Below are 27,402 nucleotides of genomic sequence, written 5' to 3' on the forward strand. Positions count from 1 at the left end.
TAAGCAACAAAGAAGAGCCAGGGGCTGCTGATGTTTCAGGAACTAATGCAGAAACACCTGTGAAATGCCTCAAAAGAATTAGGGCATGTTCCTCTATAAGAAGGTGACATGGTCAGTTGCCCAACTGAAGTGCCTCTATACCAATGCACACAGCATGGGTAACAAAACTGGAGGAGCTGGAAACCACTGCACAGCTAGAAAGCTACCATTTAACCATTATCAGTGAAACACAATGGGATTACATGATGAGTGCTGCAACTGGTGGCTACAAACTGTTCAGAAGGGACAAGGCCAAAAAGGAGGGGCAAGGTGGTTGCTCTCTATGTAAAAAGAAAGAATTGACTGCACACAGCTGTCTTTAAAAAACAGCAATTAACAAGTTGAGAGCTTATGGGTAAAATTTAGGGGCCAAGCCAACAAAGCAAACCTTGTGGCTGGTGTTTACTACAGGCTTCCCAACCAAGAGGAGCCTGTTGACAAAACATACGGAAGACTGGGAGGTGATTAGAGACAGCCAGCATGGCTTCACCAAGGGCAAATCATGCCTGACTAAGCTAATGGCCTTCTACAATGGAGTGACTGCATCAGTGAAGAACAGAAGAGCTACGGATGTCATTTACCTAGACTTCTGTAAGGCCTTTGATACAGTCGTCCACAACATTCTTGCTGCTAAGTTGGAAAGATATGGATTTAAAGGATGGACTGCTAGATGGCTAAGGAATTGGCTGGAGAGACACATCTAAAGACTTATAGTCAGTGCCTTAATGTCCAAGTAGAAACCAGTAATGAATGGTGTACCTCAAGGGTCTGTACTGGGACTAATACCATTTAATATCTACATCAACAACATAAACAGTGAGATTGAGTGCACCCTCAGCAAGTTTCCAGATGACACCAAGCTGAGTGGTGCAGTAGATTCACTGGAGGGAAGGGATGCCATCCAGAGGGACCTTGACAGGCTTGAGAGGTGGGCCTGTATGAATCTCATGAGGTTCAACAAGGCCAAGGGCTAAGTCCTGCAGCGGGGTCAGGGCAATCCCCAATATCAACACAGACTGGGGGATTGATTGAGAGCAGCTGCATGGAGTAGGATTTGGGAATACTAGACAATAGACAAAAAATGGACATGCCCTGACAGCCCAGAAAGCCAACCGTAACCTGGGCTGCATCAAAAGAAGTGTGACCAGCAGACTGGGGGAGGTGATTCTCTGCCGCTTCTCTCCTCTTGTGAAACCCCAGCTGGAGTACTGCATCCAGCTCTGGGGACCCCAGTACAACACAGACATGGACCTCTAAAAGCAGGTCCAGAGGAGGGACAGGAAAATGGTCAGAGGGCTGGCACACCTCTCCTGTGAAGAAAGGCTGACAGAGTTGGGATTGTTTATCTTGGAGAAGACAAGGCTCCAAGGGCCTTTCAATAGATAAAGGGGCTTATATGAAAGACGAAGAAAGATTTTTTTACCAGGGTCTGTAGTGACAGGAGAAGGAGAAACAGGTTTGAACTGAAAGAGGGCTGATTGAGACTGGACATAAGGAAGAACATTTTTTTTTTTTTATGATGAGGGTGGTGAGATAATGGAAAAGGTTGCCCAGAGAAGCTGTGGATGCCCCATCCCCAGAGATGTTTAAGGCCAGGTTTGATGAGGCTTTGAGCAACCTGGTCTAGTGGAAGGTGTCCCTGCTCATAGCTAGAGAATCTTTAGAGGTCCCTTCCAACCCAAACCCATCTATGATTCTATGATGTATTATGTGCATTAATAACTATATAAGAAGAAACACTATCATTAGTATAAAACCCACAGCCACCCAAGTGCCTTTGGACTATAAGGCAGTATATCTAAATTATTGAAAAGTCCCACTTAAAATGATTTCCATTTAGTCTTAATAGACAGAGATCGGTACCAGCTTTGGTCCTTGGAGAAAAACTCCTTATCCAGGCAGAAAAAAACCTGTTCTTAAAGAGGTTTATAAGAGTGTGCCTAGATGCTCAAAGCAACATTTAGTTTACTTGGACACTCTGTGCATGAAAAAGGCCCAATACCAAGAGCTTCCCAAAGGGTTTGGCAAAAGCCCAATGAGACTTGCATGGAGAAACCATGGGGTTGGACCAGACAACCTCTTGAGGCCCCTTCCAATTTCAATAATTCTGTGAAACAGAACTGATCTTGCTTTATTTATTTCAACTCCTTTTTGAGAAGAAACTGTAAATCCCGTGTTGATGTAGGCTATCATAGTTTCAGCAGATGTCTAATGAATCACATTGTCAAGAGAAGAGCTTGCGTCCTGATGTTTTATTGCTATTTTAAGAATGTGAACCAGGAAGGAAGGAAGGCATTGCATAGATGGAGAGAACAACTCTATCTCTCAAAAAAAAAAAAAATACCCAACCCCCCCCAACAACACTGTAACTGCAGAAGAGTAAAGGATAAAGAAAATTGATCTGAGTAGTCAACATCATGGCTAATCCTGAACATACTTCAATTTAAAGCAAGGCACTACAGAATTCTGTTCTATAGTTGGAAGAGAGAAGCAAGTGCTTAACCTAGTGACCCACTCCTAATAATGCACAGAGAAAGAGCTGTGCAGCACAGAAAAATCCCAGAAGACACTCATAATAATAAATTCTTTTACATAGGTGGTGTGCACATGTCCAAAGGAGCTTAGGAAAGAGAGTAAAAAACTAATTGAGTATCTTAATCACTTACTTCACCTGCTACACAGGCTGAGATACTCTTAAGCACACATTTCTATAATAATAATGAAAACTACATTGCTAGGCCACCCCGCTTGCAGTAGTCCAACAGACCATCAAGCACTCCATCATGTCACATCATAATCTCAGATGCACACACTTTCACAAAAGCTTCATCTTAATTTATCCTCTTGTTATGCATTGTGCTAACAAAAAGTGTCACTAATGAAAGCAGTATTAACTTATTACCACACGTAAGAGAATTGTTGAGGGAAAACATTTCAGAGGCTTACATTTTTTGGACAAAAGTAGAAAATAAAAATCATAATAAAGAGAAGTTACTACCATGTTCCACTTCTACCTTTTCATGCCTTGCCCAAAGAAAGTAACAACCCCCCCTCAAACCTAAGCAGCTCCCTAGCAAGCACGAAACTTCTCAGTGGGGACTAATATAGTTGCAAAATAGAATTCAAACATTTACATGAAGTGAAAACTAGTCGCTTATGAAAGCTAAAGAAAACTACTTGATCTTGTATAGCCTGTGTGGTGCTGGCTGAGACTATCCTGAATGTCTCCTCTGCACTCCTCGAAAACTAAGCCCTTCTTTAGCATTCTGCAGTTTTCTAGACCACCCACTCAGATGTGGACACAACCACATGTGCTAGGAATGACTGTCCTGCACTGAAAGCAATAACAGAATTACTTAGAATATTATTACTTGCACAGCTACGCTTTTAATACAACTTATTTGTTTTATCTTTTCAATACCTTTGATTTCCTAATGGTTTGTATGTAGTCTCTCTACTGGCCATTCCATGCTCAAGGATTTGAAAGGGGAATTATACCTGTTGGAAAAAACCACCGTTACCAGAGTGAAAATAGTTTTTGCAGATTCTTCCTTTCTTTCTTCAGAGATAAGCTTTATTTCTAGGTCTTACTAAAAAGATATAACTGACAGCTTCACAAACCTGCTATTTCCTAAACAGAACACAGCCCTTGAATTCTGTCTCTCTGTGAGTAATGATAAAATGTAATAATTTATTCCTCATTGTGGTGAGACAGGTAAAGTTTACTAATGGAAATTCCAGCTTTATTGCATCATTTCTCTGAAGGAACATAGGAAAATACATGACCCATTTGATGTAACATTCAGGAAAGAGTTACTTCCAGTCAGAATTATACTGAATGATGATAAAAATCCATCTTCTGCTATATTCACAGACCTACATTTGACTTTGCTCAAATTTGCAGACCGGAAAAATTAAAATTAAATGAAGAATGAAAAATGCAAGATTATCACTTTGCAATAAAATCAGTCTGGCTGAGGTAAAACATAGAATATAAATAAGATGCAATATTCAAACAAATGTTAAACAGACATTAGCATCTCAAATGATAAGACAGCTTTGATTTTTGAATGATGCTGCAATACATCTTTCTCTCATCAAGTCAGCAACAACACAGTTATTACAGCAGTGAACCAAAGAAGCTGCTGCTCTGCAAGCTGTCACCCTATCTTACAGCAGACAGCACTGCTGACCAGCAAACTGTATTCTCTATGTTAATGTGAGGAACCACATCCATCTACTAACAGATCTCTTTTTTATGTTTTTTGGTTTTTGTTCTCCCCTGCAAAGGATATTGTTCTCACTGTGGTAATACTCCTCTTTCCTGTCCAGCCACAGTGGCATTTCTTGCTGCTCAAGTAAATGCAAGGCCCTTATGTCATTGTGCTTTGATGTTAATTTATCTGCTCACTCAGACACAGAGCCAGCCTTGTAAGTGTCATTGGTTTAGCGGCGTTAATGGACTGAATAACTCCGAAGCACACACAAAAGCACTGCAGATATATGAGTTTTAGTCCCCATCATCTGTTCATAAGCCTTTTATGCCCAACAGTAAAGTTTCTTGGTACAGTATAGAGAATGCCTTCCTGGTGTACACTACATTCTACTGTATACTGCTTAACAATTAAGAAAACGATGAGGCTCATAAAAACACATGCCTTGCACTTGTACTGCTTATTTTTGCAGCTCCTGCTAGCTCCTGCTATGGCTAATTTTCACCGTAATTCTCAATTTCAATGGATTGCACTACAGCAAACTGTGCAAATGAACGGACCAATGAGCAAAACCATAAATAACAAATCCCTCTATGGACTGAAGCAAGAGTTTGCTAAAAGATACACTGTTTGACATTAAATCGTAAGTGGTAAAAGATGGGATACAATGGTATGAACAAAGACCATACAAAAGAAATCAAACATCCTACCATTAGAACAGGGTCCGGAGAAAGGTAATGCACACCACAACTGAAAAGGGAAGTAGTTTTTCAAACTAAGTAATGGGGCTTGAAATCAACAGGTCGTTCAAGAGACCCCAAAACACTAGTACAGCTAATAAGCAAAGAAGATGATGCTTACCAAGTAAGGACCAAGGATTCACACCAGATTGTGAACATTATTTATTTTGCTGTGAGAATGGGAAAGAAGAACAACAGGTCAGGCAAAACCCAAAAACTTGTAAATTTCTTCCCCCAGAATAAAAGCAACCTTAATAGAAATATACTGGTCTCTTCAAATGCGCTGTACTGTGTGTACTCTGCTTCTGAAAGAACAGACTTAACCTATAAAAATCCAGCCAATGAAGAGAGAGAGAAATGATCAACTATTTCTTATGATCTAATGGCTGAAATCTGAGCATGGGTTTTGTTTTACCTTGAAAGACTCTCCTCAGTTCAGTGTATGCCCCTTCCTTCTTTCTTGTTCTTTCTCTTTAGCATGGACTAAGATGGCCTTGAAATCTAGATGATATTGAAATTTTTTTGTAAAGCCTCACAGTAGATTCAAACTTCTAAAGAGATACTAAAACTTTTGAACCTAATTGGCCATTCACTTCCTGAGGTGAAGAGTTAGTGGCGAGATGAAAACTGCCCTTACTATTGGATACAGCAACCCACTTATGCCGAAATAATTTTTTAGATATTGCAACTTACTGCTAACCTTGGTCTGGGCACCTCAATTAATTAATCTAAATTCTCACATATGAATTTGTTTAAACAGCTTGATCTTAAGTAAAACTCAAAATCATTTATTGCCAAAACACTTCAACCCATCCCAAAGATCAATGCTCATATATGTTAGACATTTGGAAGGGTATCTTATTTTTTTTTTCTTTAAGAGAAATATGAATGTCTGAAATTAATTGAATAAGGATTTATTTTGTTTCTGCATACAAAATTAGTTGAAAATAGCTAATATTTTAAAATTTAGGTCAACACTTAATAACTCTTATTCTATAAGAATTTTGCAAACAAATCAACATGCACACACACACAACTGCAGTCTATCTTCTTCCCTCTCCCATTGAATTAGAAAATTTAAGAGTTGAAGGATGATCCGCAATCTGCATGAAATTCAGCACTAACTTGATACTGTAATTGCCGTCACCTCCCTTTTATATTTATTCCCCTATTTACTGTTTTCTTCCACCCCGTTCTCAGTGTACAACAGAGCTTATCTAGCAAACAGTGCAACAGTCATACTAGAAGCATCACGGGACTCTTCCTCTACTGAAAGTCAATGAGTTTTTACTAGAAAACTTAGTTAGAAAAGTCAAAATGGACAAAATTCCATATGTATCCGGTATAACTGAAAGATAGGATGTTGAACACACACTAGTAGACCAAATATTTTTAAAGTGGCTTTTAGATTTCCAAACATTTTCATATAAAATAGTCAATAAAAATTGAAGCTTATCCCCTTCACATGCACCCCTTCCCCACCATCATCTGCCTTACATCAAAAGTAACTTGAAAATTACACTCCCACTCCTCCCCTCTATCCCCAATTGCACATTAACACATGGACTAAAAAAAACAACATAACGCTTCAAGTATGCTTCATGCCAATCATCAATAAGAGTCATAACATTACTGAAAAAGTACACTTGTTCTTGGGAAGCCCAAGAAGGACTTCCTGCAGAGTGTGGCCAAACAATATTTTAAATAAGAAAAAAACAACCCAACCCAATCTGTATCCCACCCTCTCAAACACAGTAAAGCGTAAAATTTTCTTTGGACTTAAAGAAACAGTATTAAGATTTACCATCTGAATAAGAAATAACCCCAAAAGGAATTTAGTTTTACAGTGCTGCACAAACTGTGTGCATGAAACAGTAAGTCATACAGATACTACTGTTCAGCTCTACACATACAGACTACAAGTGGCATATAAGCATACACAAGACATACTGGCCTGTCCAGAAACAACACACATTTTTTAAGGCTGGCAAACCTCAATACACCTTTGTACCCAGAAGTATCTTTTAAAAATTCTTTTATCTTTTAATTGCAGGATTTGAACTTCTAATAGAAGGGTGATGATTTCATCAAGAAACCATCAGTGATACGAGAGCACGGAGCTTTGATGTGAAACTGAGTACACATCCTCTCATTTCATCACGCATAAACAAAGATCCTGATTTTAAGCAATAATGGATGGTGTGAAAGTATACTCATTTTTATAGGTAAGAAATCCTTCTGGAAACACAAGCAAGTTATTAAACAGATATCAAAACCTGGAAAGTGTAAAAAGCATATATGCATGTGTGTGTATATACATATACAGGTGCATATATATGTGTATATACACACACATGCATATATACAATATATAATACATGTATTTATTCCAACATGTAACTGTGTAACAGCATATTTTTTTTCTTTTCAAATAAAGGGTTTTAAATTAGAAGGTGTAAACAAATCAACAAAACCAGAAACAAACTAAGCAGACTATATACTATATGAACAAACAAAAATGTTATGCAAACAGTTTTATGGTAACAATGAGTCACACACTGTCAGCAGAGGAGTGTTGAAACTCATAGTAATAAATAGCTCCAAATTAAGAATTTTCTACAACATTTCCTTGGAAGACAGACCAGTATTTCTTCTTTTATGACGATCTCGCAGAACATCTTTACTCTTATATATATTTAAATTTACAACATTAAAACAGACACAAGAATGTAGACTGCAAAAGATGCTGGATTCAGGACAGTATACATAACATTTTTTGTTGAAAGTCCTACTGGTCTATTCACTAAGGCTAGACAGCAAGTCGTACGATCCTATCTGCTGCATGTTCTGCCAGGTCAAGATGAATAAATGGATAGAGCCAAGGACCTGCGGTCCAGCCTGCTGTGGTCCAACCTACTGTGGCAGATGGGAAACAAAATATAGGACCACTGTTTGATCCCCAACTTTGTATCTTGTTTCCTGGAAATAAGTGGAAACAAGACTGTAGTGTGTTAAGTGACTAGAGAAAGACAGCAAGGAGTGGCATTTTAACATGAATAAGATAACTAGGCTTGTGATAGTACTGCACCAAAAGAGCACACATGAGACCCCACTACTTGCAACATCTGGTAGTGTCATTCAATGACTCACTGACTTCAGAATACATGTATGCAATAATAGATCAGTTATGCAGTAAGGCAGTGTGTTGAACATGCATTCGTCTTGTGGACTGGAACACCACAGAGAGATACATGATACCATACACATTCATTAAGACCAAGTATTTTCGTTCATTTTTGTGTGTTTGTTTTTCAAGGCTAATCCAGGCAAACTCTTCCAGAGCATTTTCTTCTTGAGAAGAGTGGTCCTCTGAGTCTTGTCACTTTTCCTCTTCCTTATCGAGAGATGATGACTGGCTCTAAGGAAAAATAAAGCTGAAAGAGTTGTTTTGTTTTATCCCCCTATTTTGATTGCATCATTCTGAATGTTTCGTTTAAAGAATAGTTTTTGATGCAGCCAGATAGAAATCCTCATGAAGCTCCAGATGTTTCCAGGTAACTCTGTAGTTTACGGACTGTGGTTTTGTCCAGAGAGCAAAGATCAAAGTCAAACGTTGTATTTGTGATATGAAAGTGTCCAGTTTCTTCTATAAGATTTACTATCTGAAAGGAAAGAAAAGATGCAGTTGAAAATTTCAGTGGTTTTACATGCCCACTGAATGTATAAATATACCACTAAGTATTGTATGAGAGGCAAAAAACAAGCTCAATTGCCCCAATACTTGTAGGTTAAACCATTATCCTTATCACTCACTTCCCTTCTGACAAGTACTATGGTCCAGACTACAGTACCTTGAGGTTTTCTTAGAACATCATCAACCATAATGCCAGCCTACACATTTGCTGTTACAATTGAGAATTACCATTGAGAATATATTTTTCAAATGTTACAAGTAAATCTGCATATTTTCTAAGTCAGTCTTTTAAAAAAAAAGAAAAAAAAATAAAACAGCAACACCCCCTACCCACCAAGCCCAAACTAATAATAATAAAAAACCAAACAAAACCAGGTAGATATCTGCCTGGAATATTTACCGCGTGCATAGCTGCTAAGCAGGTTACTTTAGAAAATAATCATCATAAGCCTTTCTGCAAGTAAGGGAAAGAAATAAAGCCTTACAGAATCTAGCTCATATCAAACAAAAAAAATGTATTCAAGAGCACTCACATCAACAGTTAGTTCACATAGTAGCAGTTATTTCTTGAGTAACAGACTTAAATTGATTGTTTTAAACAAAATCAATAATGAAAGACTCCTACTAATGGCATAAGATCACTTCTTCTGGTGACTAATCTACGATCACAGCCTTCATTCAAACAGCAAACAGAAGAGCTGTTAGGAGTTCTTGAGAAAAATGACTAAAACATCTCTCCTGTGAGGAAGGCTGAGAGAGTTGGGACTCTTCAGCATGGAAAATAAGAAGGCTCAGGGCAGATCCTACCACTATGTACAAATACCTGAAGAGTGTAAATAAGATGGAGCCAGGCTCTCTTCAGTGGTGCCCAGTAACAGGACCAGAAGCAGTGGGCACAAACTGAAACACAGGGGGTTCTCTCTGAACATCAGGAAACACTTTTTTCCTGTGAGGGTGACCAAGGACTGGCACAGCCTGCTGAGGGAGGTTGCAAGTTCTCCATTCTTGGAGATATTCAAAAGCTGTCTGGATATGGTCCCAGGCAACTGGGTCTAGGTGACCCTGCTTGAACATGGAGGTTGGACCAGGTGGTGCCCAGAGGTCCCTTCCAAGCTCAACCATTCTGTAGTTCTGTGAAATCAACAGTATATATCTAACCTGTTTCTTTCTGCAGTTCTGACATTTGTAGTCTCTGAATTGTAGTCTATATTTTTAAACATTGGTCATACGCAACACTGAATTGCTGTAACAAGTAACTCCAGATATGTTAAGCTCTAGGATGTGCATCTACTTAAAAAACCCATTCAGCATCTTGGAAAGCCAAAGCATTCTTTGTCAGAGAGGGCTAATGCAGTGCCAACATAACTATAGCTATGAATCTCTTACATGGTGTTTTATTCCATGAGACACACAACCCAAGTGAACACACAGAAAGGCACCCCCTCCTGAAGTGGGCCTCTGGGTAGTGTCATGGACTGACAGAATTAACATGAAAGAAAAAAAAAATAAAATGGGACAAAAATTATTGTTACCAGAAGGAAACTTTCAGAAGTATTATTTGTCATTCTCATTTTTGGCACTCTCTTTAGCCTCATCAAAAAGAGAAGCTAAGGAGTCAATCCAGCTTCCTTTTGTAAAGTTAGGAACCTTACCTTGGGCTTGGCCTCCGGATATCCACTGTGGGATAAACAAATGGCTACACAAGTTCACAGAAGCCAAGGCCAGAAAGATGTAGCTATGCTGAACAATTCTGTGTAAAGCTTCCTCACATTACAATGGAAGAACACTACCCCTCATAACCCCCACAGTAATATACACGATTTTAGAAACAAAGTTTCCATAAATGTGTTAACACATGTATTTTTAAACAGGACTGTATACTTTAAAAAATTGATAAGCACTTTTATTGATCAGGTTCTGCTGTGGGCTTTTAAGGTCTAGGCCAAGGGAACTATAAACATTTTAAACATGTCTCTCAGCCAGCCCTCAAGAAATATAGCCACTATGCCAAGGCACCTGCTAAATCAGAATGAAATGAACCTCAAAAGCTTTAATGGATGTACAAAAATATATCTAGATAAACCCAGACAGCTCAATGAGAAACACCTGCCTGTATGCCAGTCAATGAGGAGTTCATAACTTACAGAATTAGCATATGCATCCTTACGCTATTCAGAAATACTTCAAAAAGAATAAAAGGTTGAGATTAGTTGCCAGGAAGTCTGACAGTTGTAATATTAAAAACACAGCATTAAAATGTTTTATTCCAAGAGCTCAGGATGCAAAGAACAAAAATATCCCATTTGTTCCTGATGTAGTAAGCTTTGCTTTTCTGCTGTAATGTACATTTTTGTTTACATAATGTCTCTCCAGCTCAGTTTCATCATTATCCATCATAGTACAACTATTTATCTGCCTTTAAACAAGCAAATGACTGTGTGTGTGTTTAAGGAAGCCAAAGTGCAACTAATGACACAGTCATTTTTCAACTTATGGAGGGGTTTAGTCCATTTGATAGTTTCCAGACCTGCAAGCTGCCCCTTGCAGAAAATTCTCAGAAGATAGCTGTCATGTGAAGATAAGCACCTTGTGGACAGGAACAATGTAATTTTCAGTAGTGCTGCGTACTCTCAATTTCTTCCTTATGCCTGTGCTGTCTAGTGCACTGGTTTTAAGACTTTTCACAAGCTGAAGCTATGACTTCTGATGTCTCAAAATAAGAGGCAAAGTCTCACCAGAAATCTTGTTGCCTTTCATGGGGTCATGCTAACACCATCCGCACTGAAAATGCAGAATTAGGAACCCAGCTTTAGCCAGGCAGATTTGAATATATGCAACAAGCAGCATTAACAACTGATTGCAGACTCAGTTATCCCTACTATTTCACTGCAAATCCCAGAGTTAAAAAAAAGCCTCATCACTGTAAATCCCAAACCCTTTCTTTACAGTGAAAGAGGCAGGAGATTTCTTTTTAAAATGTAATTTCAGACCAATTTCTGTTTAGCCATGGTGCAATATTCACATAAAAAGTGCTCAGGTGATTCCCACAGGGCTAATTTCTTGGTCAAATGTTCAGGTCTTTTTAACCTGCCTTATCCCTCTTGGACAATTCTTATGTATCTATAAATATCATTTTACATCAGGATTACCTAGCTACATATCCAGGCACTTACAGTTCAGTATCACATCTCTCCTGCCTCCTCCCCCTTTTTTTGTGGATTTATTTCAGTAAAGTGTCTCAAAGAGAAAGTCCTATTTTGGGAAAGAGCCACATTCTCAAACAGATAAATTTTTCTCACTTGCAACTGTCCTGCATTCCTATCTGCAGTCATGCCTATAGAGTTCGTAACAACTGAGACTGCAAAAACCTGTCCTCTCCTTTCCACATCCCTCAGCATAAGTTTCAAAAGCCAGTGCTTTTGAACGACCAATGCTTTCATTCTTCTCTTGCAAGTCCCTTCTCTAAAAATTCCCTAAAAGTCTGTGGACAGAAGACTTTGACGTGCAAGGGATTATTATATGCCCTGAGAGAAACTAAAGAGAAGACAATCACCCCTCAGGAACACACAGTTCCACCACCATTCCACTTTAACACTGCCATTACCTTTAAAAGTCTTGCAGCTACTAGCAGTTTTCTGTTGCAAATTTTTGCATTCAATCCCTCTTCTCATGTAGTAACTACCATCCCTCTCCACAGTTTTATCCCTTGCTCTCCTGACCTTTGTACTTCCTGTAGTCTCCATATACTTGTATTTCTCGGTGTAGAAGTTACACCTGCACTCCTACAAACTTCCTCACCTCTGTACTCTTTTTATTTCTGTGATCACTAGAAGTTTTTTACATTCATTACATAGCTGCAAAGCAGTAAGGACATTTAAGATGGGATGACAGCTTATTTGTATTGCAGAGAAGCACTGATTCTCTGCAAGTTAGCCATTCAGTATTGTGAACATATTTCTTTAAACTGATAAAATCGTATGAACTAATGAACTGCAGAATATTAAGGGATTAAAGGCTTTAAAATTAAACTGTGTTATTTGTTTTGTAACAGCAGGTTCTGCCAGCTAGTGTAGACATGCTAGCAGACAACTCATAAGTAACTTAGCTTTTCCACTGAATTCTGGCAGACCTCTGCAGCAAGTATTAGGCAATTACCAGCTATCAGTACAGAACTGCACCACTGTCCTAGCCTGCAGAGTGTGACCATAAATCCAGCTTCCACTGGGGCTGTACAGGCAGTCTGCAGACACTCTAAATGAAAGGAAACAAGCTGCAAGAACAGTCTCCCAGGAAACAAGGCAATGCTGACTCCACGTGAACGTAACTTCTGTAATACAACTAATTAAACACTATGGTATGAGAAGTCATGGACTACAGTATTAAAATCATACTCATCACAAGAGTTGTGAGGTGAAGGTCAATGAATCAATGTTTTCTCTTGTCTTATAAATACATTCAGAAGAAAAGGTCTACCTTTAGTTTAAAACACATAGGAATATACTGTTCATTTTTCATTTACTCAGAGTAAAACATTCTGAATTTCCAGCTCAGTTATGTCTTTTTTCACACAGTTTTCCTTATATTAGTAACTTCCCATGAAGCAGATTATCACAGTACTCATCAGACTGAAGAAACTGTAGTGGATGACTCATCATTTTTCTAGCAAAGGTAAATATTTCTTCCCCACCAAATACACTTAAATGTTACTAGGTAACAAAGACCATTATGGATTAAATTTGAACCATCCTTGATATCAGTTGAAGGCAAAATACAGCAGAGCGTAAGCAAGCCAGGAAGTTCCTGGAATGCATTGGTAACTTCCTTCTCCAAGTGACAGAAGAGACAAACGAGGAGACGTGATGTGCTGGATCTTGTTCTCACCAACAAGGAAGAAGTGGTGGGGAACGTAAAGCTCAAGGGTAGCCTGGGCTGCAGTGACTACGGAATGGTGGAATTCCAAGACCCTTAGGGTGGTGAGGAGGGTGCACAGCAAACTCACTACCCTGGACTTTGGGAGAGCAGGTTTTGGCCTCTTCAAGAATCTGCTTGGTAGAGTCACATGGGATAAAGCCCTAGAGGGAAGAGGGGCCCAAGAAATCTGGTTAATGCAAGGATCACCCCCTCCAGGCTCAAGAGCCATGGCATCCCAACAAAGACGAAGTCAGGCAAAAATGCCAGGAGGTCTGCATGGATGACCAAGCTCAAACACAAAAAGGAATCCTACAGAGGGTGGAAGCAAGGTCAAGTAGCCTGGGAAAAATACAGAGAAACTGTCCAAGCAGCCAAGGTTCAGGTTAGGAAAGCTAAAGCCCTAATAGAATTAAATCTGGCCAAGGACATAAACCGCAACAAGAAGAGCTTCTCCAGGTATCTCGGTGATAAAAGGAAGACTAGGGAAAATGTGGGCCCTCTCCAGGAGGAAACAGGAGACCTAGTTACCCAGGATATGGAGAAGGCTGAGGTACTCAATGAATTTTTTGCCTTCGTCTTCACTAGCAAGTGCTCAAGCCATAGTTCCCAAGTTGCAGAAGGCAAAGGAACTGGGAGAAGGAAGAACCACTCACAGTAGGGGAAGATCAGGTTGGAAACCATCTAAAGAACCTGAAGGTGCACAAGTCCATGGGATCAGATGAGATGCATCCATGGGTCCTAAGGGAACTGGCAGATGAAGTTGCTAAGCCACTACCCATCATAGGCGATAACTCGTGGCAGCCTGGTGAAGTTCCCACTGATTGAAAAAGGGGAATCATAACCCCCCCATTTTCAAAAAGGGAAATAAGGAAGACCTGGGAACTCAAGACTGGTCAGTCTAATCTCTGTGCCTAGCAAGATCAGGAAGCAGATCTTCCCGGAAACTATGCTAAGGCACATGGAAAACAAGGAGGTTACTGGTGACAGCCAACATGCCTTCACTAAGGGCAAACTGTGCCTGACAAATTTGGTGGCCTTCTACGACAAGGTCACAGTGCTGGTGGACAAGGGAAAAGCAACTGATGCCATCTACCGGGACTTCTGCAAAGTGTTTGGCACTGTCCTGCATGACATCCTTGTCTCTAAATTGGAGAGATGTGGATTTGACAGAAGGACCACTCGCTGGATAAGGAACTGGCTAGAGATGGTCGCACTCAAAGAGTTGTGGTCAATGGCTTGATGTCCAAGCGGAGACTGGTGATGAGTGATGTTCCACAGGGGTCAGTATTGGGACCAGTGTTGTTTAACATCTTTGCTGGCGACATGGGACAGTGGGACCGAGTGCACCCTCAGCAAATTTGCTGGTGACACCAAGGCAGGTGGTGCAATCAACACGCTGGAGAGAAGGGACACCATCCAGAGGGACCTTGACAGGCTTGAGAGGTGGGCCCATGCAAATCTCATGAAATTTAACAAGGCCAAGTGCAAGGTCCTGCACATGGGTCGCGGTAATCCCAAGCACAGCTACAGGCTGAGTGGAGAATGGATAGGGAGCAGCCCTAAGGAGGAGGATTTGGGGGTGCTGGTTGATGAAAAAAGCTCAACATGAGCCAGCAACGTGCACTTAGAGCCCAGAAAGCCAACCATATCCTGGGCTGCATCACAAAAAGCATGACAATCAGGTTGAAGGATGTGATTCTCCTGCTCTGCTCTTGTGAGATCCCACATGGAGTACTGCATACAGCTCTGAAATCCTCAGCACAGGAAGGACATGGACCTGTCGGAGTGAGTCCAGACGAGTGCCACAAAAAAGGCCCGAGGAAAGACGGTCAGAGGGCTGGAGCACCTCCCATATGAGGATAGCCTGAGAGAGTTGGGGTTGTTCAGCCTGGAGAAGAGAAGGCTCCGAAGAGACCTAACAGCAGCCTTCCAGTACCTGAAGGGGGCCTACAGGAGAGATGGGGAAACACTCTTTATCAGGGAGTGTAGTGATACGACAAGAAGTAATGCTTTTAAGCTGAAAGAGGGTAGATTTAGACTAGATATTAGGAAGAAATATTTTAATGTGTTGGTAGGGAAGCACTGGAACAGGTTGTCCAAAGTTCTGGATGCCCCATCCCTGGAGATTTTCAAGGTCAGGCTGGATGAGGCTTTGAGCAACCTGGTCTAGTGGAAGGTGTCCCTGCTTGCTGCAGAGAGGGTGGGACTTGATGATCTTTAAGGTCCCTTCTAAACCAAACCATTCTATGGTTCTATGATCTTATTTGCTTGTAAAATATTTGTTAGTATGACAGGAAAATTCTTATTGGAAGGGATTTTGCTAGTCCCAGCCCTTGCCCAGAGCAGGCTCAGCTGTGTGGTCAGATCAGGCTGCTCCAGGCTTATCAAATCACGATTTTAAAAGCTCCAAAGACGGAGACAGCACAATCTCCAGGACTCCCTTCCACTGCTAGACCACCCTCAAAGGGAGAAAACATTTCTTGCTTGTTTTTATCTTTGCTTTGCAGAAAAGCTTTCGAAAATGTTTTTCTTTTTCAAAGATTCACATGAAGCCACATTAAGTCCTGTGCTCTGCAGGCAGCCGATAGAGCCCTAGTAGAAGCTGGATTTATGGCCCCACTGTGCAGGCTGTCTGCTAGTAGTGCAGTTCTGTACTGATAGCTGGTAACGGTGTAATACTGACTACAGAGTTCTACCAGAACTAAAACCGTTCAAAAGCTATGCCTTCAGTAACTGGGAAAGTAGTGCTTAGGAAGAAAAGCTAGGGCATAAATTTCAGATTCACTTTTTAAGCTCTAAGAATTAATGGACAACAAGTGGAGAGGGTGTTGCAATTCCTACCTTTTAGCCTCCTGCACAGTAATTTCCCAATGTCAATAAAATTTTGCCTCTGCCACCTTCTGCAAGTGTGCTTTGGTTTCCTTTGTAGACAAAAGGGAACTTGGGAAACAATGGTACATTAAACATGAAGGATAACCAATATGCATCATTGTGTATCGGAACTATGAAATTTGACAAATCTATCAGAATTCCTCTTTAACTAATGATATCCTTAATCAAGGTCTTTCTTTTCACTGACCTCTCAATTGTTTTCTCATCTTTACTCACAATATTGAACTTGAACTAATAAACAGATTAATGCTGGGGCTTCCAAAGTATTTTTAACACACTTAGATAAGTGTTGAAAAATTTGATGAGTCATTGTAATAATTTAGAAGTGGTAAAAATTTCCCTCTTTACAACATGTCCACAGCTCCCATATAATTGCACTAAACATAATAAAACTATCTGTGCTACAATTACACCTGCTTTCTTAACAGGGCTTATTGTTTAATCTTCACAGTTTGTAATCCAATAGTACCTGACAATGCTGCTCATAACAAATAGTATTCTTTGTTCTTACTACTGCATAACTTTTCAATAAATCTGGAGCCTTCTTGGCTTGAATATTTTCATATTTTACTCCTTCCATGACTTCAGAAGACTCAATAAACATACTGTGATTTTCCACAAAGTGAGTTTTGCTTTGAGTTCCATGTTTTGTATTTGCCATAGAAAACTTCTTTAATTGTTTCTGAGAAAATGCCAGTCATTTTCAGTAAAAAGCAGTGAGATTTTTATCAAGTCATGGTGTACAGCTGTATCCATTCTCCCATCCTGTTTTCATTATTAGTGATACAGTGTGTTTAGAAACATAACAATGAATTGGTGAAAAATTTAGCTCAACTAGGCGTCTTTTTTAATCTGTCATTTAATGTGACAATACAATTTAAAGTATGTGTAAAGATTCCCTAAACTGTACCGAAAGTGGCAATGGGCTGTATATGGATTATATAGGCTTGAGGGCTATTAAACCTGATTATAGAGTTTTAGATTAAGCGAAAAAAAATAGATGTGACTTCACAATTTAAATGAGCATGCTGTAATATTGCATGAGAGTGCTCCTCACCTGCTGCAGTACATGTCTCTCTCTCAATGTCATTAATCTTCTGTGAAGCTCTACTAGTTCATCGAGATATGCCTAGAAACAAATCCCCCCCCGAAACAACTTGTTAATTAAGTCACAGCTATGTATTTCAAAAACTTCAGATGTCTTCAAAAACAATACAAATGGAAATTTTATTTTAAATCTTCTTTCAGCTATATTTTCTTATTTTGTTGTCTGGCTTTCTCTAGCTTAGTACAACACAAATGTAAGGTTTTGTGGGCTTTCTTTACTTCCTGCAGATTAAAATCTTATCAGGTGGCTCTTTGCTGTAGAAGATAACCTCTGTATCTCAATTGTGGCAAACTGTCAAACAGACTGCTCATGCCAAAGCAGTGTATTTAAAAATATCTCCCACCTTTCCACATAAGACCCAAATCCAAAGGCTCAAAATTAAATCTTTTTCTTTAAAGCTACAAAATTAATTTTCTGTGTCAACAAGCAGGTAAGAGGAGAAAGATCAAGTACAATCAATCCAATAGTAAATTGCATTGTCTTCCTTCTTGGGATGTCAAACAGGTCCCACCTCTCCATCCAATTATCAACTTTTTCCTTCAGCCTGAGCCATCAGAAACCTTTTTGTCTTAAATCAGAGAGATGCAGCACCTAGCTTAAGAAACCAAAAAGCATATGGATCAGGCCACTGAAAATCTAGCAACAGACACTGAAACTTTGGTCTCCTGCCTCACACTATCACAAAGTTGACACTAATATCTCTAAAATATGAACCTTCAGAGAAACTTGTCCATTCTGGGAAATTGTGCTATGCTCATTCACACAAGGACTTACAACTCCTACCCATGACCAGCTGACATGATTTTAAACAAAACCGTCTTTCTCAGTATTAAATGGTAAATGTTGCTTAATTATCATTCTTGTTAACATGCTATGTCATGATGCCACTTCCTAATGCACAGCCCTCAGAAAGGATTCTGGAAAAGATTTTTTTTTTAATTGATTGATTTATTGGCTAGGAATACAGCTATGAATTCCCCTCTTCAAAAGTTATCACTTCATCTGTGAAGCACAAACTAAACTCATGGTGGGGGGGTAGAGAAAATAAATAATAGATGGCAGATTCCCAACCGGTGACATTTGCCAAATCACCACATGTATTGAAGAGAAGGAAAACACTTTCAAAATAGCACAGAAGAAAGATTTACAGAAGAAAGAGTTACAGAAGAAAGAATTACAGAAAAAAGAATTACAGAAAAAAGAGAAAGATCTGCACCTAAAGGAACCTGAAACAAAGATATACCAATTACTAAGATTTTCATTCTGTAACAAAGGTTGATGTTTAGTAAATAGATTAATATCAGATTTGGGGGTAGTTTGCTGTTACCTCATTCTCATTTACCTTATCACAATCCCCATTCTTGATTTGTTTATCAGATCTGTTTTGCTTTACTGGACTTTTCACTTCTAAAATCTGGAAAAGAAAGAAAATCCTGTAAAAATTAAATGTATCGTTGGATACAATTACATATAAAAAAACTCTGCTATCCCTTAATAACACAAAGAATACAACATCTGGAGAAAATGTTATCAAAACTCAAAACTGAGCTTTTAATTCTTTAATCCATACAACTTACTCATATTTTTCAGAAAAAAAAAAAAAGCAGCTTACAGAAAACACTGAGTTGCTGGAATGAAGTGATATTGATGTTATTAATCCTTAAAATACTTAATTTTATATCATTTAAAGCCTCCTCAGCACTTTTTTGTATCTTTTGCATGCTGGTAGGATAAGAGGTCTGATTTTGCCGATACAGAATGATGTTGAGGTACTCTCCAGCGTCTTTGAAATGCCATATGATCAGTATCTTTTTCCTGTTTTTTTTCCCCAGTGCTGTCTGTTTCCTTCTACAATAGAGATTTTGAAACATAAGTCTTTGAAATTACTACGAGTTGTAACTGGAAAAAAAAAAAAGTCTGATGGCAATGCCTCTTACACTTATATGGTACTTTTCCTTCAATGCCATACAGAGCTATTTTCTACCACATATACAAAACAAGAGCGCTTGCTTGAACCACAGTCAAGAAAAGTATGTCAATAAGCAGCAGAACACCATGTTTAAAATGAAAATTTTAGGCCTAAAGTGAGGAATATTTGGGGGAAACAGAACTGTTGATCATTCTACCAATTTTTTCGCACACAACACACATTTTTTGAAGTAAAGAGTTAAAAATAAAAAACATCACCATGTCATTCCTAACCTGGAATATAATCAGTTCTTCTGAAAGACATCAAAGGAAAATAAATTATCACAGATGATGGGAGATTTTGTTTCACATTTCGTTGTAGGTAAGACTAATGTCACTAGTATGATTATCCTCAAAACTACACTGGACAGTCACAACACAGGACAAAATTCAGCAAATAAAACAAGGAAATCAGGCATGTAAAAGCAAGTCTTGTAGATTAGCAAGAAGGTTCCCTGACAGCTTTCTTTAAGTTCCCTGTCATCTCTGCTTCCCTTGGTACAAATTACTAAAATTGCATATATGCTCCCCAGGGTGATCAGCACCATAAGAATACAGCAGGCAGGAAGCTATTTCCCTATATACAGAAAGTGACTGCAGATTTGAGTTAACCTTACTTAAAGATTTGCTTAGCCAAGAGCAATATATGGCCAGTAAGCAAAACATCATGCTTTCCCAAAGAAAGAATCCCAGCTCTTGAATTCAGCATCCCCGGGGTTACTGCTGTGTAGGCCACTGGAAAAAAGTAGTCTTGTTTTAAAAAAGACCCAGATGTCTAGGCAGATCTTTTAGATGCTTGTCTTTTTTTTTAAAGGAGGAAAATTTTTGGTTTCAAAAAGAACCTTAGCAAGAACACAGTACATTTGAAAATGCTGCTGTCTTACAGTGTTCTTGATCTGTAGTTGAAATTTAGCACCTTAAGAGCTTGTTGTTTAGATGAGACACAGCACTAATCACATCTGAGTAAGCTTACAGAAATATTAACTGTGTCTCAGCTCTTTAGTTCTATGAATAGACTTAGTCAACACAAGCTTGATCTCATCAGTCAAAAGCACCATCCTGGCAAGCAGCACTATACTACCAATCAGAGATTTCAAATGTGGCTACGAGTCCATACACTTTGAATTCTCATAATGCTTCCCTAAATTTCAGATTTTCAGGTTGATTATAAAACTCAGCTCAATTATAAAAATGGAAGAAGGTACACGACATTCAGTTGCAGATGGGACACTGCTGTTTGCAATGTCTAAGTGCGCAGGTAAACCTTCTGTCAGATCACCAAAGGGGAAAGGAACATGCAAGATCTGACTCAGTGGGCTCCTGATATTGAGACTTACAATTACTGAACAATTACATTGCCTCTGTAGATGTTAGTCTTCACGAAACAACAAGTCAGACAGATGTTTTATTTTTCTTATCCGTATATCTCCAGTAAATGCTATATTCTTCATCTTTATAGTTTGCTTTTTTCCCCAAAAAAGTCTCTCTTACAGACTTATAAATTTGTACACATCAACTTAGAAAAACCTACAGAATTTCTGTTGGACAGTAAGAATGCTTTCTCAACATGGAATCTCCTTCCTCTCTCTGTGCACAAACTACTCCCAAGGTTTTTTCTCCACAGTGTATTTAATCTTAACCAACATGAATAATAATGTTTTGGTTTTCCGCTATCAGTAAGCTTGTAGTGGACATCTTATTAGAAAAACAGTGACAAGTAAATAATACTTTCCAGATATTTGAAGCAGTTAACCTAAGAGATATAGGAAAGACTCATCCATAAAACTCACCAGCTAAACCACAAAGTTTTGTTAACGCATGTAGACACTATTCTAACCATATGCATTGGCTCTGGCTGAGATGGAGTTAATTTTCCCAATAGCAGTCCTCATAAAGCTGTTGCAAGTTGAAGCTAACCTAACAAATATATACTCTCTGTCCAGATTAGGATGACTGTCCTTGGGACTCTTGAGAAAAACTTTAACACTTAAGGTTTGTTAGATTTACACTTGAAGACAGGAACATCCTGGAAAATAATCAGTATGTCTGCAGTAGTCAGCCAAGTTAGTGATTAGCACCGTCCAAAAGTGACCTATCCTCATTTTAATATAATTATAATACCAAAAAATCACACCTCCAAGTGTCAGGAGAGCCCTCCTGAATTAAGACCCCCACTTACCGAGCACGTGTAGTAAATTCAAGGATACAAGTGAGAAAAGAACTAACCAACTGCAATTAAGAAGAGATAAAAACTAACCAAGTATACTCAGAAGGATGTGGCAAAGTAGATGGAACTAACATTTTGAACTGTATAAATACACACTGTGACTGAAACCGGTGGTGCTAGCTTTGGAATTACCACCTAGCACCCATCTTTGCACAGACATGCAATAAACAATATCTTGGCTCTGTGTGTATTGGCTTATCGCACACCAGTTGATGAACTCTGCTTGTGAGACAACAGTACTGTGTTTTGTATTTGTAGTTAGAAAGGTGTTGATAACACCAGCATTTTGGCTACTTCTCAGTAGTGCTCACACAGCATTCAAGGCTGTCACTCCAGCATTATCCCTCAGTAGGCTGGGGGTGGGCAAGATCTTAGGATGGGACAGAGCCAGGACAGCTGACAAAATAATACAAGGGCTATTCCATACCATATGATGTCTGCTCAGCAATAAAAGCTAACAAAAAGGAGGGAGGCATTCGTTAGTATAACATTTGTCTCCCGGAGCAACTGCTGCGTATACATAAGCCCTGCTTCCTGGGAAGTGTCCAGACATCGCTTGCTGACGGGAAGTAGAGAAAAAAATATTTTGCTTTCCTTTGCTTCCGCATGTGACCTTGGCTTTTTGCTTTATTAAACTGCCTTTATGTTGACCCATGAGGCTTTTTTTCCATCATTTTGTTTCCCTTTGTCCTGCTGAGGAGGCGAGTGATAGAATGGCTTGCTGGGCACCTGGCACCCAGCCGAGGTTAACCCAGCACACTACATCAATATTTTAAGCAGCCATTTACTGCCAGTCAGTAGACTTCATGAGTGCTTATTGTATGACCTAACTGACACTGGGAGTGAATTACGGCTCCCTAAAATAAGTGACAAATTATTTATTTTATTCTTTTTTAAAAAAAAATAATAATTTATATCAGCTTTTATGTTGAATTTTTATAGCTAGAGAACCTTACTCTATTGGTGACTAGGAGTGAGGTAACTCCCAAACACTAATTCTCATTTGTCACTGCTGTATTTTGTAGCTCTAGGTTATTCAATTTCTTTTCTCTGAAAAACAGAACTACCCTGTTTTCCTATCTCAAAAACAACAACAGTGGTAGCTCTTACAGATATGCAATAAGTACTCTGCTAGTGAAGTAAACACTGTTGCGTCTTGTAGTGAAGTAAAAAATATTGTATCTTCTAGATAATTACTGGTGGGAGAGAGGGGAATAGGATGAATGAATAAACTCCTGGAAATGGATGCTGTGTGTACCACTAACACAAACCCAAATCTGTATCAATGGTATGACTGGTGCTGTAAAGCTAGTTTGCATTATTTACCTTGCAAAGTTAAATCATACAGAAAGAACACATTTCTTAACATATTTATGAAAACATTACTTTGGTCTATAGTATTTGCTAAACCAAGTACTCCTCCATCTCCTGAAAAAAACTCTTATGTCAGTTTACAGACTAAGTAACTGCACTGAAGTAAGCAAAATATCATATCAGCTCCCTAGAACTGCATTTACGAAACCTGAATTCACCTGTTTGTTGTTGGTTTTCAGTAAAGGTGGTGCTGGTTCACAATGTAGTGGTGAGGAAGCTGAACTGCTGTCACTGTCACTGCCATCACTCAGACTAACCCTATGGAAAAAAGAGAGCCAAGAAATTACACCTCCAGACAAAAAGCTGCCAACAGAAGTGAACCAAGCTTGCACTTTGAGGTAGGGCACTAAACATGACCCCTCACTAAGCAAGCCATCAGTAATCAAGGTCATGTGGAAGAGAGGCATCTGAGCAGGGCCATACTCTAGAAAAAGCTCTGCACAGCATGGAGAATGAGGATGTCCACCTGCACTTGGCTGATATGACATGTCCAGTTAACAGCAGCTAAGGTTACATAAATTATTATTTAGAACAGTAAACTGCTGTTTCCAACATTCCAGAAACACTTTTCTGCTCTTCTAAAAGCTTTCTGAACAGCTGTACTTCCCACTTGGACAAGCGTTTTATGGAAAAGTTCCTTAAAACTCTTTTTCCTGGATGAAATTTAAAAACTTGGTATCTCAGGAGAGGCCACAAGGAAAAGCTCAGCTTCTCATCAGTCTCACCCTCCATTTACTTATGAACAACAGGGAATATTTATTTGTTGGAAGAAAAAAAAATATTTATCTGGGATTAAAAAGAATGTAAAGAAACATTATCCATAAGGTTTTGTAAAAAAAAGGAAACAAAATCCTCACACTTAGAGATAAATTGAGCTTATGTTAATCCTTTATGCAATCACCGACGTGAACAAATTCTGAAACCACTAGTTATCTTAGTCTTTTTCTCCTTGATTCCAGCTGCTAAAGTGCACCAGGGAATCAGCTGACATTCATTAATGATTTCCTGTTACATTCCCATTTAAGCAGCAGCTGATACAGGCAACTTGGGTGCTCTGCACTGACAGCAAAACCCTGTAGATCAGATGAAGAACCCATTATGAAAAGGTCCAAGAGAGACAGTTTCAGACAGCAATCGACAACATTCAGATGGACCTTCAGGCTCCCGAAGAACAGATAATTTCTGGACCACTCTCTTAAGATTGAAGCTAGGACGCAGAAGCATTTTTTAAAAAGTAAATTCTGTGACAGATGTTTGCTTTACATTCTGTCTGCAATTTCACAAATCTGCTACTGCATGCAGCATCCAAATTACTTTAAACACAAATTTCATTGATTCTGATCCAATTTAACAACCTAATTTAAAACTGGTAAGCAGAGAGATCTTGAAAATGAAACACTATGTACAGAGTAGCTGTTCCAGCAATTGATGGACTTAATTTTATCTCATTTATGCTAGAGAATAATTATGACTACTCCCCTGAAGTCACAACAGTGTGAAATCAAGGAAAGTCAAATGAATGAGGATCATCATAACCATACGGATTAGTACAAAAATAAGTTATATTGCGAATGGCTAACTCTGATAGTTTTTAGAAGAGGCACTTTTACAGAGTCTGAATTCTCTGCCCATTTGCTACTCAGCACCCTTTGAGAACATCAGACCTCACCCCATTAGTAACAAGTACGTCTTGGTCACCAGGCTACTTGCAGTCACAAGACACTCACCTGCGACTCCTGCTTCCCCCTTGTGTATTTACAGGATGTTCCAACTCAGAATCATTGTCATTCTCATCTGCTCTATCTGTTTCATCTTCATTATCATCTGAACGCAGGTCTTTCATTATAGACCTCAACGGACCTGAAACAGAGACAATAAAATACAAAAATCATGTTCACTTTGCAGTGTTCCAGGAAATTCACCCAGCTTTGTAGATGACAGAAAACTACCCTCCTCACACAGTGTTGGGAGGGGAGAGTCCTAAACATTAAACTAATGAAGTAACGCACTGGGGTCTCATGCTGCAGGGACTTATCCATGAATCATTTACTCACACAAGGAACTCACTGAGCCTCAATAGACTTACTCATGACATTTAAGGGACTCATATGTTTAAGTGTTTGCAGGATTGGCCCCCTGGACCATGGATGAAGTAAGTAAAATACAGTCACGCCAGAAGAAACTTACTATTACTGTATTATTATTAGAAGCAAGACTCTTTCGCATTGCTGAGTTTCAGTGTTTTTTTACTTTCTCAAAGCAGAAGTATTTTATGTGAGTAAAGATCAGTAACAGTACATTTGTTAGGTTAATCCCTGTATTGAGAAGCAGAGTCTACCAAATCATTCTGACAAACTCCTACGGGCCAAGGCAGTCTTTGTCCTGTTTTTTACATATTTAGCTTTCACTGTTCCCTACATTTCAGTCTCAATTTCAGGTCAAGTAAGCACTCCGCCAATGTTCATATGTAAAAAGTGCATCAATTCCGTGCAACACCATGCTATCTCTTTTCCTGAATTAACAGAAGGTACAAAGCTTGACTTGCTCGTAAAACTGCATTAAATTCAGTTTGGGATTTTGGTTTGATTTTACTCAACTTATTTTGCTGTATAAGACAGTTACAGAAAGACGAATACATTTAACGTATCCAGGAAATATAACACTACAGCTGCTTGAAGTAAGAGTGGGCAAAAGCAGCTTACAAGAGGGAATCAAGCAAGACTGATGACCCAGGGCATTTATCTCTAAAGTACAGCCCATCTGAGACATGACAACGGCTGCAGGAACAGCAAGTACTATTAGGGTTCTATAATTCCGTCAACCCAGGAAACATAAAGTAACAATGTGAATGAAGAGAGGCTCAGAGTGTTCTTCAAAACGGAGATGAAACTTGCAACTCCCTATTTGCTAGAAAAGATAGATGCAACCAGTCTGCTCAGAAGAATACTAAGTCAACAGGTTTTTGCCCAACGTATGATAACAACTACAGGAAGGGGTATACAAAATTTTGGCTTGTAATGGACAGTTCACACCACTAACGAGGTTTCTTGAGAGCAAAAATGGGGTTTCATCAAGACGAGGTTCTATTGAGCCTCAGGTAAAATTCAAATGCTTTAAGCCAGTCATCGACTACAGTTCAATTCAGCTACTGCATTCTTCAACCTAGAGTAATGCTTCCAGAACACTTTAGAAAGTCAGTTCCAGTCACCTATAGAAACGCAGTAAAACAAATATGTGTCGTGTGTAGATCTACTTAAAAACAAACTGTCTGCCTGAGGAACTAATCTATTTTCACAACCTTAATTCAAGTCTAACATTGAGGAATGTGAATGGATAAAACAAATGCAACATTAATTAGTCAAAAGCTGCTTTTATTAATGCTCCTGATCCGTCGAACAAAACAAAAGCTGATTAAGAATGTATCAGCTGTACAATCTTATGAACCCAGGGAAAAAGGACAAGCAGGAACTAAGTAGTTTAATAGATCATGTAGAATGAATCTCAACTTATTTACAGAAAACCTGCTTTGGCAAGTTCTCTGGGAAGAAAAATGCATTTCTTTACTGAGTTCCAACAACTATTAGACAGAAAAACCAAAATGCAAACTTAAAAGTCAACTTGAAGTCTAACCATCATCTTCCCCTGCCATGTATCTAAAGTAAATACTGTATACTGTTAAAACTTGAAGTATGGGAAGATCATGGCCTTTGAAAGGGTCCACATGCACACACACACATATCCTTGGGCCTTCCATGGGAAGCCACACCTTTCCTAAGCAGGGCTTCAGATAGAGTCATGTGCCATGCTACCTAACCCTGCAAAAGGAAAACCTCAAAATCAGAAGGTCTTCTGAGTTTAGCATCTGTTAAGTGATTGGCATGTATTTAGTGATTCAAAACAAATACCCTTCACACTCTTTTCTCAGATACATATCTTCTTCCCTTTTATTTTGCCCTTACAGCCATATCCAAAAACAACCAGAGGAAAAGTCTCTAAAGTAAAGCTGTGGCCAGTTCAGGCTGTGAAAGGCACCAGAAAAGTAGTAATGAGATGCAACCAGTTTTGGTTTTATTGGCCCTTCCATTTCACACACTCCTTTCAATTTCTTTTCCTTTGTTGGTACCTTGTTGTCTGCTGTTTTGAGGTGGTGTAAAACTGGAACTGGAGCTGGAGCTGGCAGGACTGGGCTGTTCAGACTTAAAAGGAAAAAAAAGAAAGCAAATAAATAACATTGT

General features: G+C 39.1%; 1 protein-coding gene across 1 annotated transcript; it reads right to left on the minus strand.

Annotated features, from left to right (window-relative positions):
* Positions 1-7,864: 7,864 nt before the first annotated feature.
* Positions 7,865-27,363, minus strand: LOC104469843 (protein AF-9-like; the record flags this gene model as incomplete). The annotated part of the gene is made up of 6 exons (XM_010084556.1): positions 7,865-8,655; positions 17,548-17,619; positions 18,941-19,012; positions 23,326-23,425; positions 24,895-25,027; positions 27,291-27,363. Coding segments are annotated over 6 exons (582 nt in total), but the record flags the coding sequence as incomplete, so codon positions are not given.
* Positions 27,364-27,402: the final 39 nt, after the last annotated feature.

This window comes from Pterocles gutturalis, unplaced genomic scaffold, assembly GCF_000699245.1.
Source record: "Pterocles gutturalis isolate BGI_N339 unplaced genomic scaffold, ASM69924v1 scaffold1570, whole genome shotgun sequence".
Classification (NCBI taxonomy): domain Eukaryota; kingdom Metazoa; phylum Chordata; class Aves; order Pterocliformes; family Pteroclidae; genus Pterocles; species Pterocles gutturalis.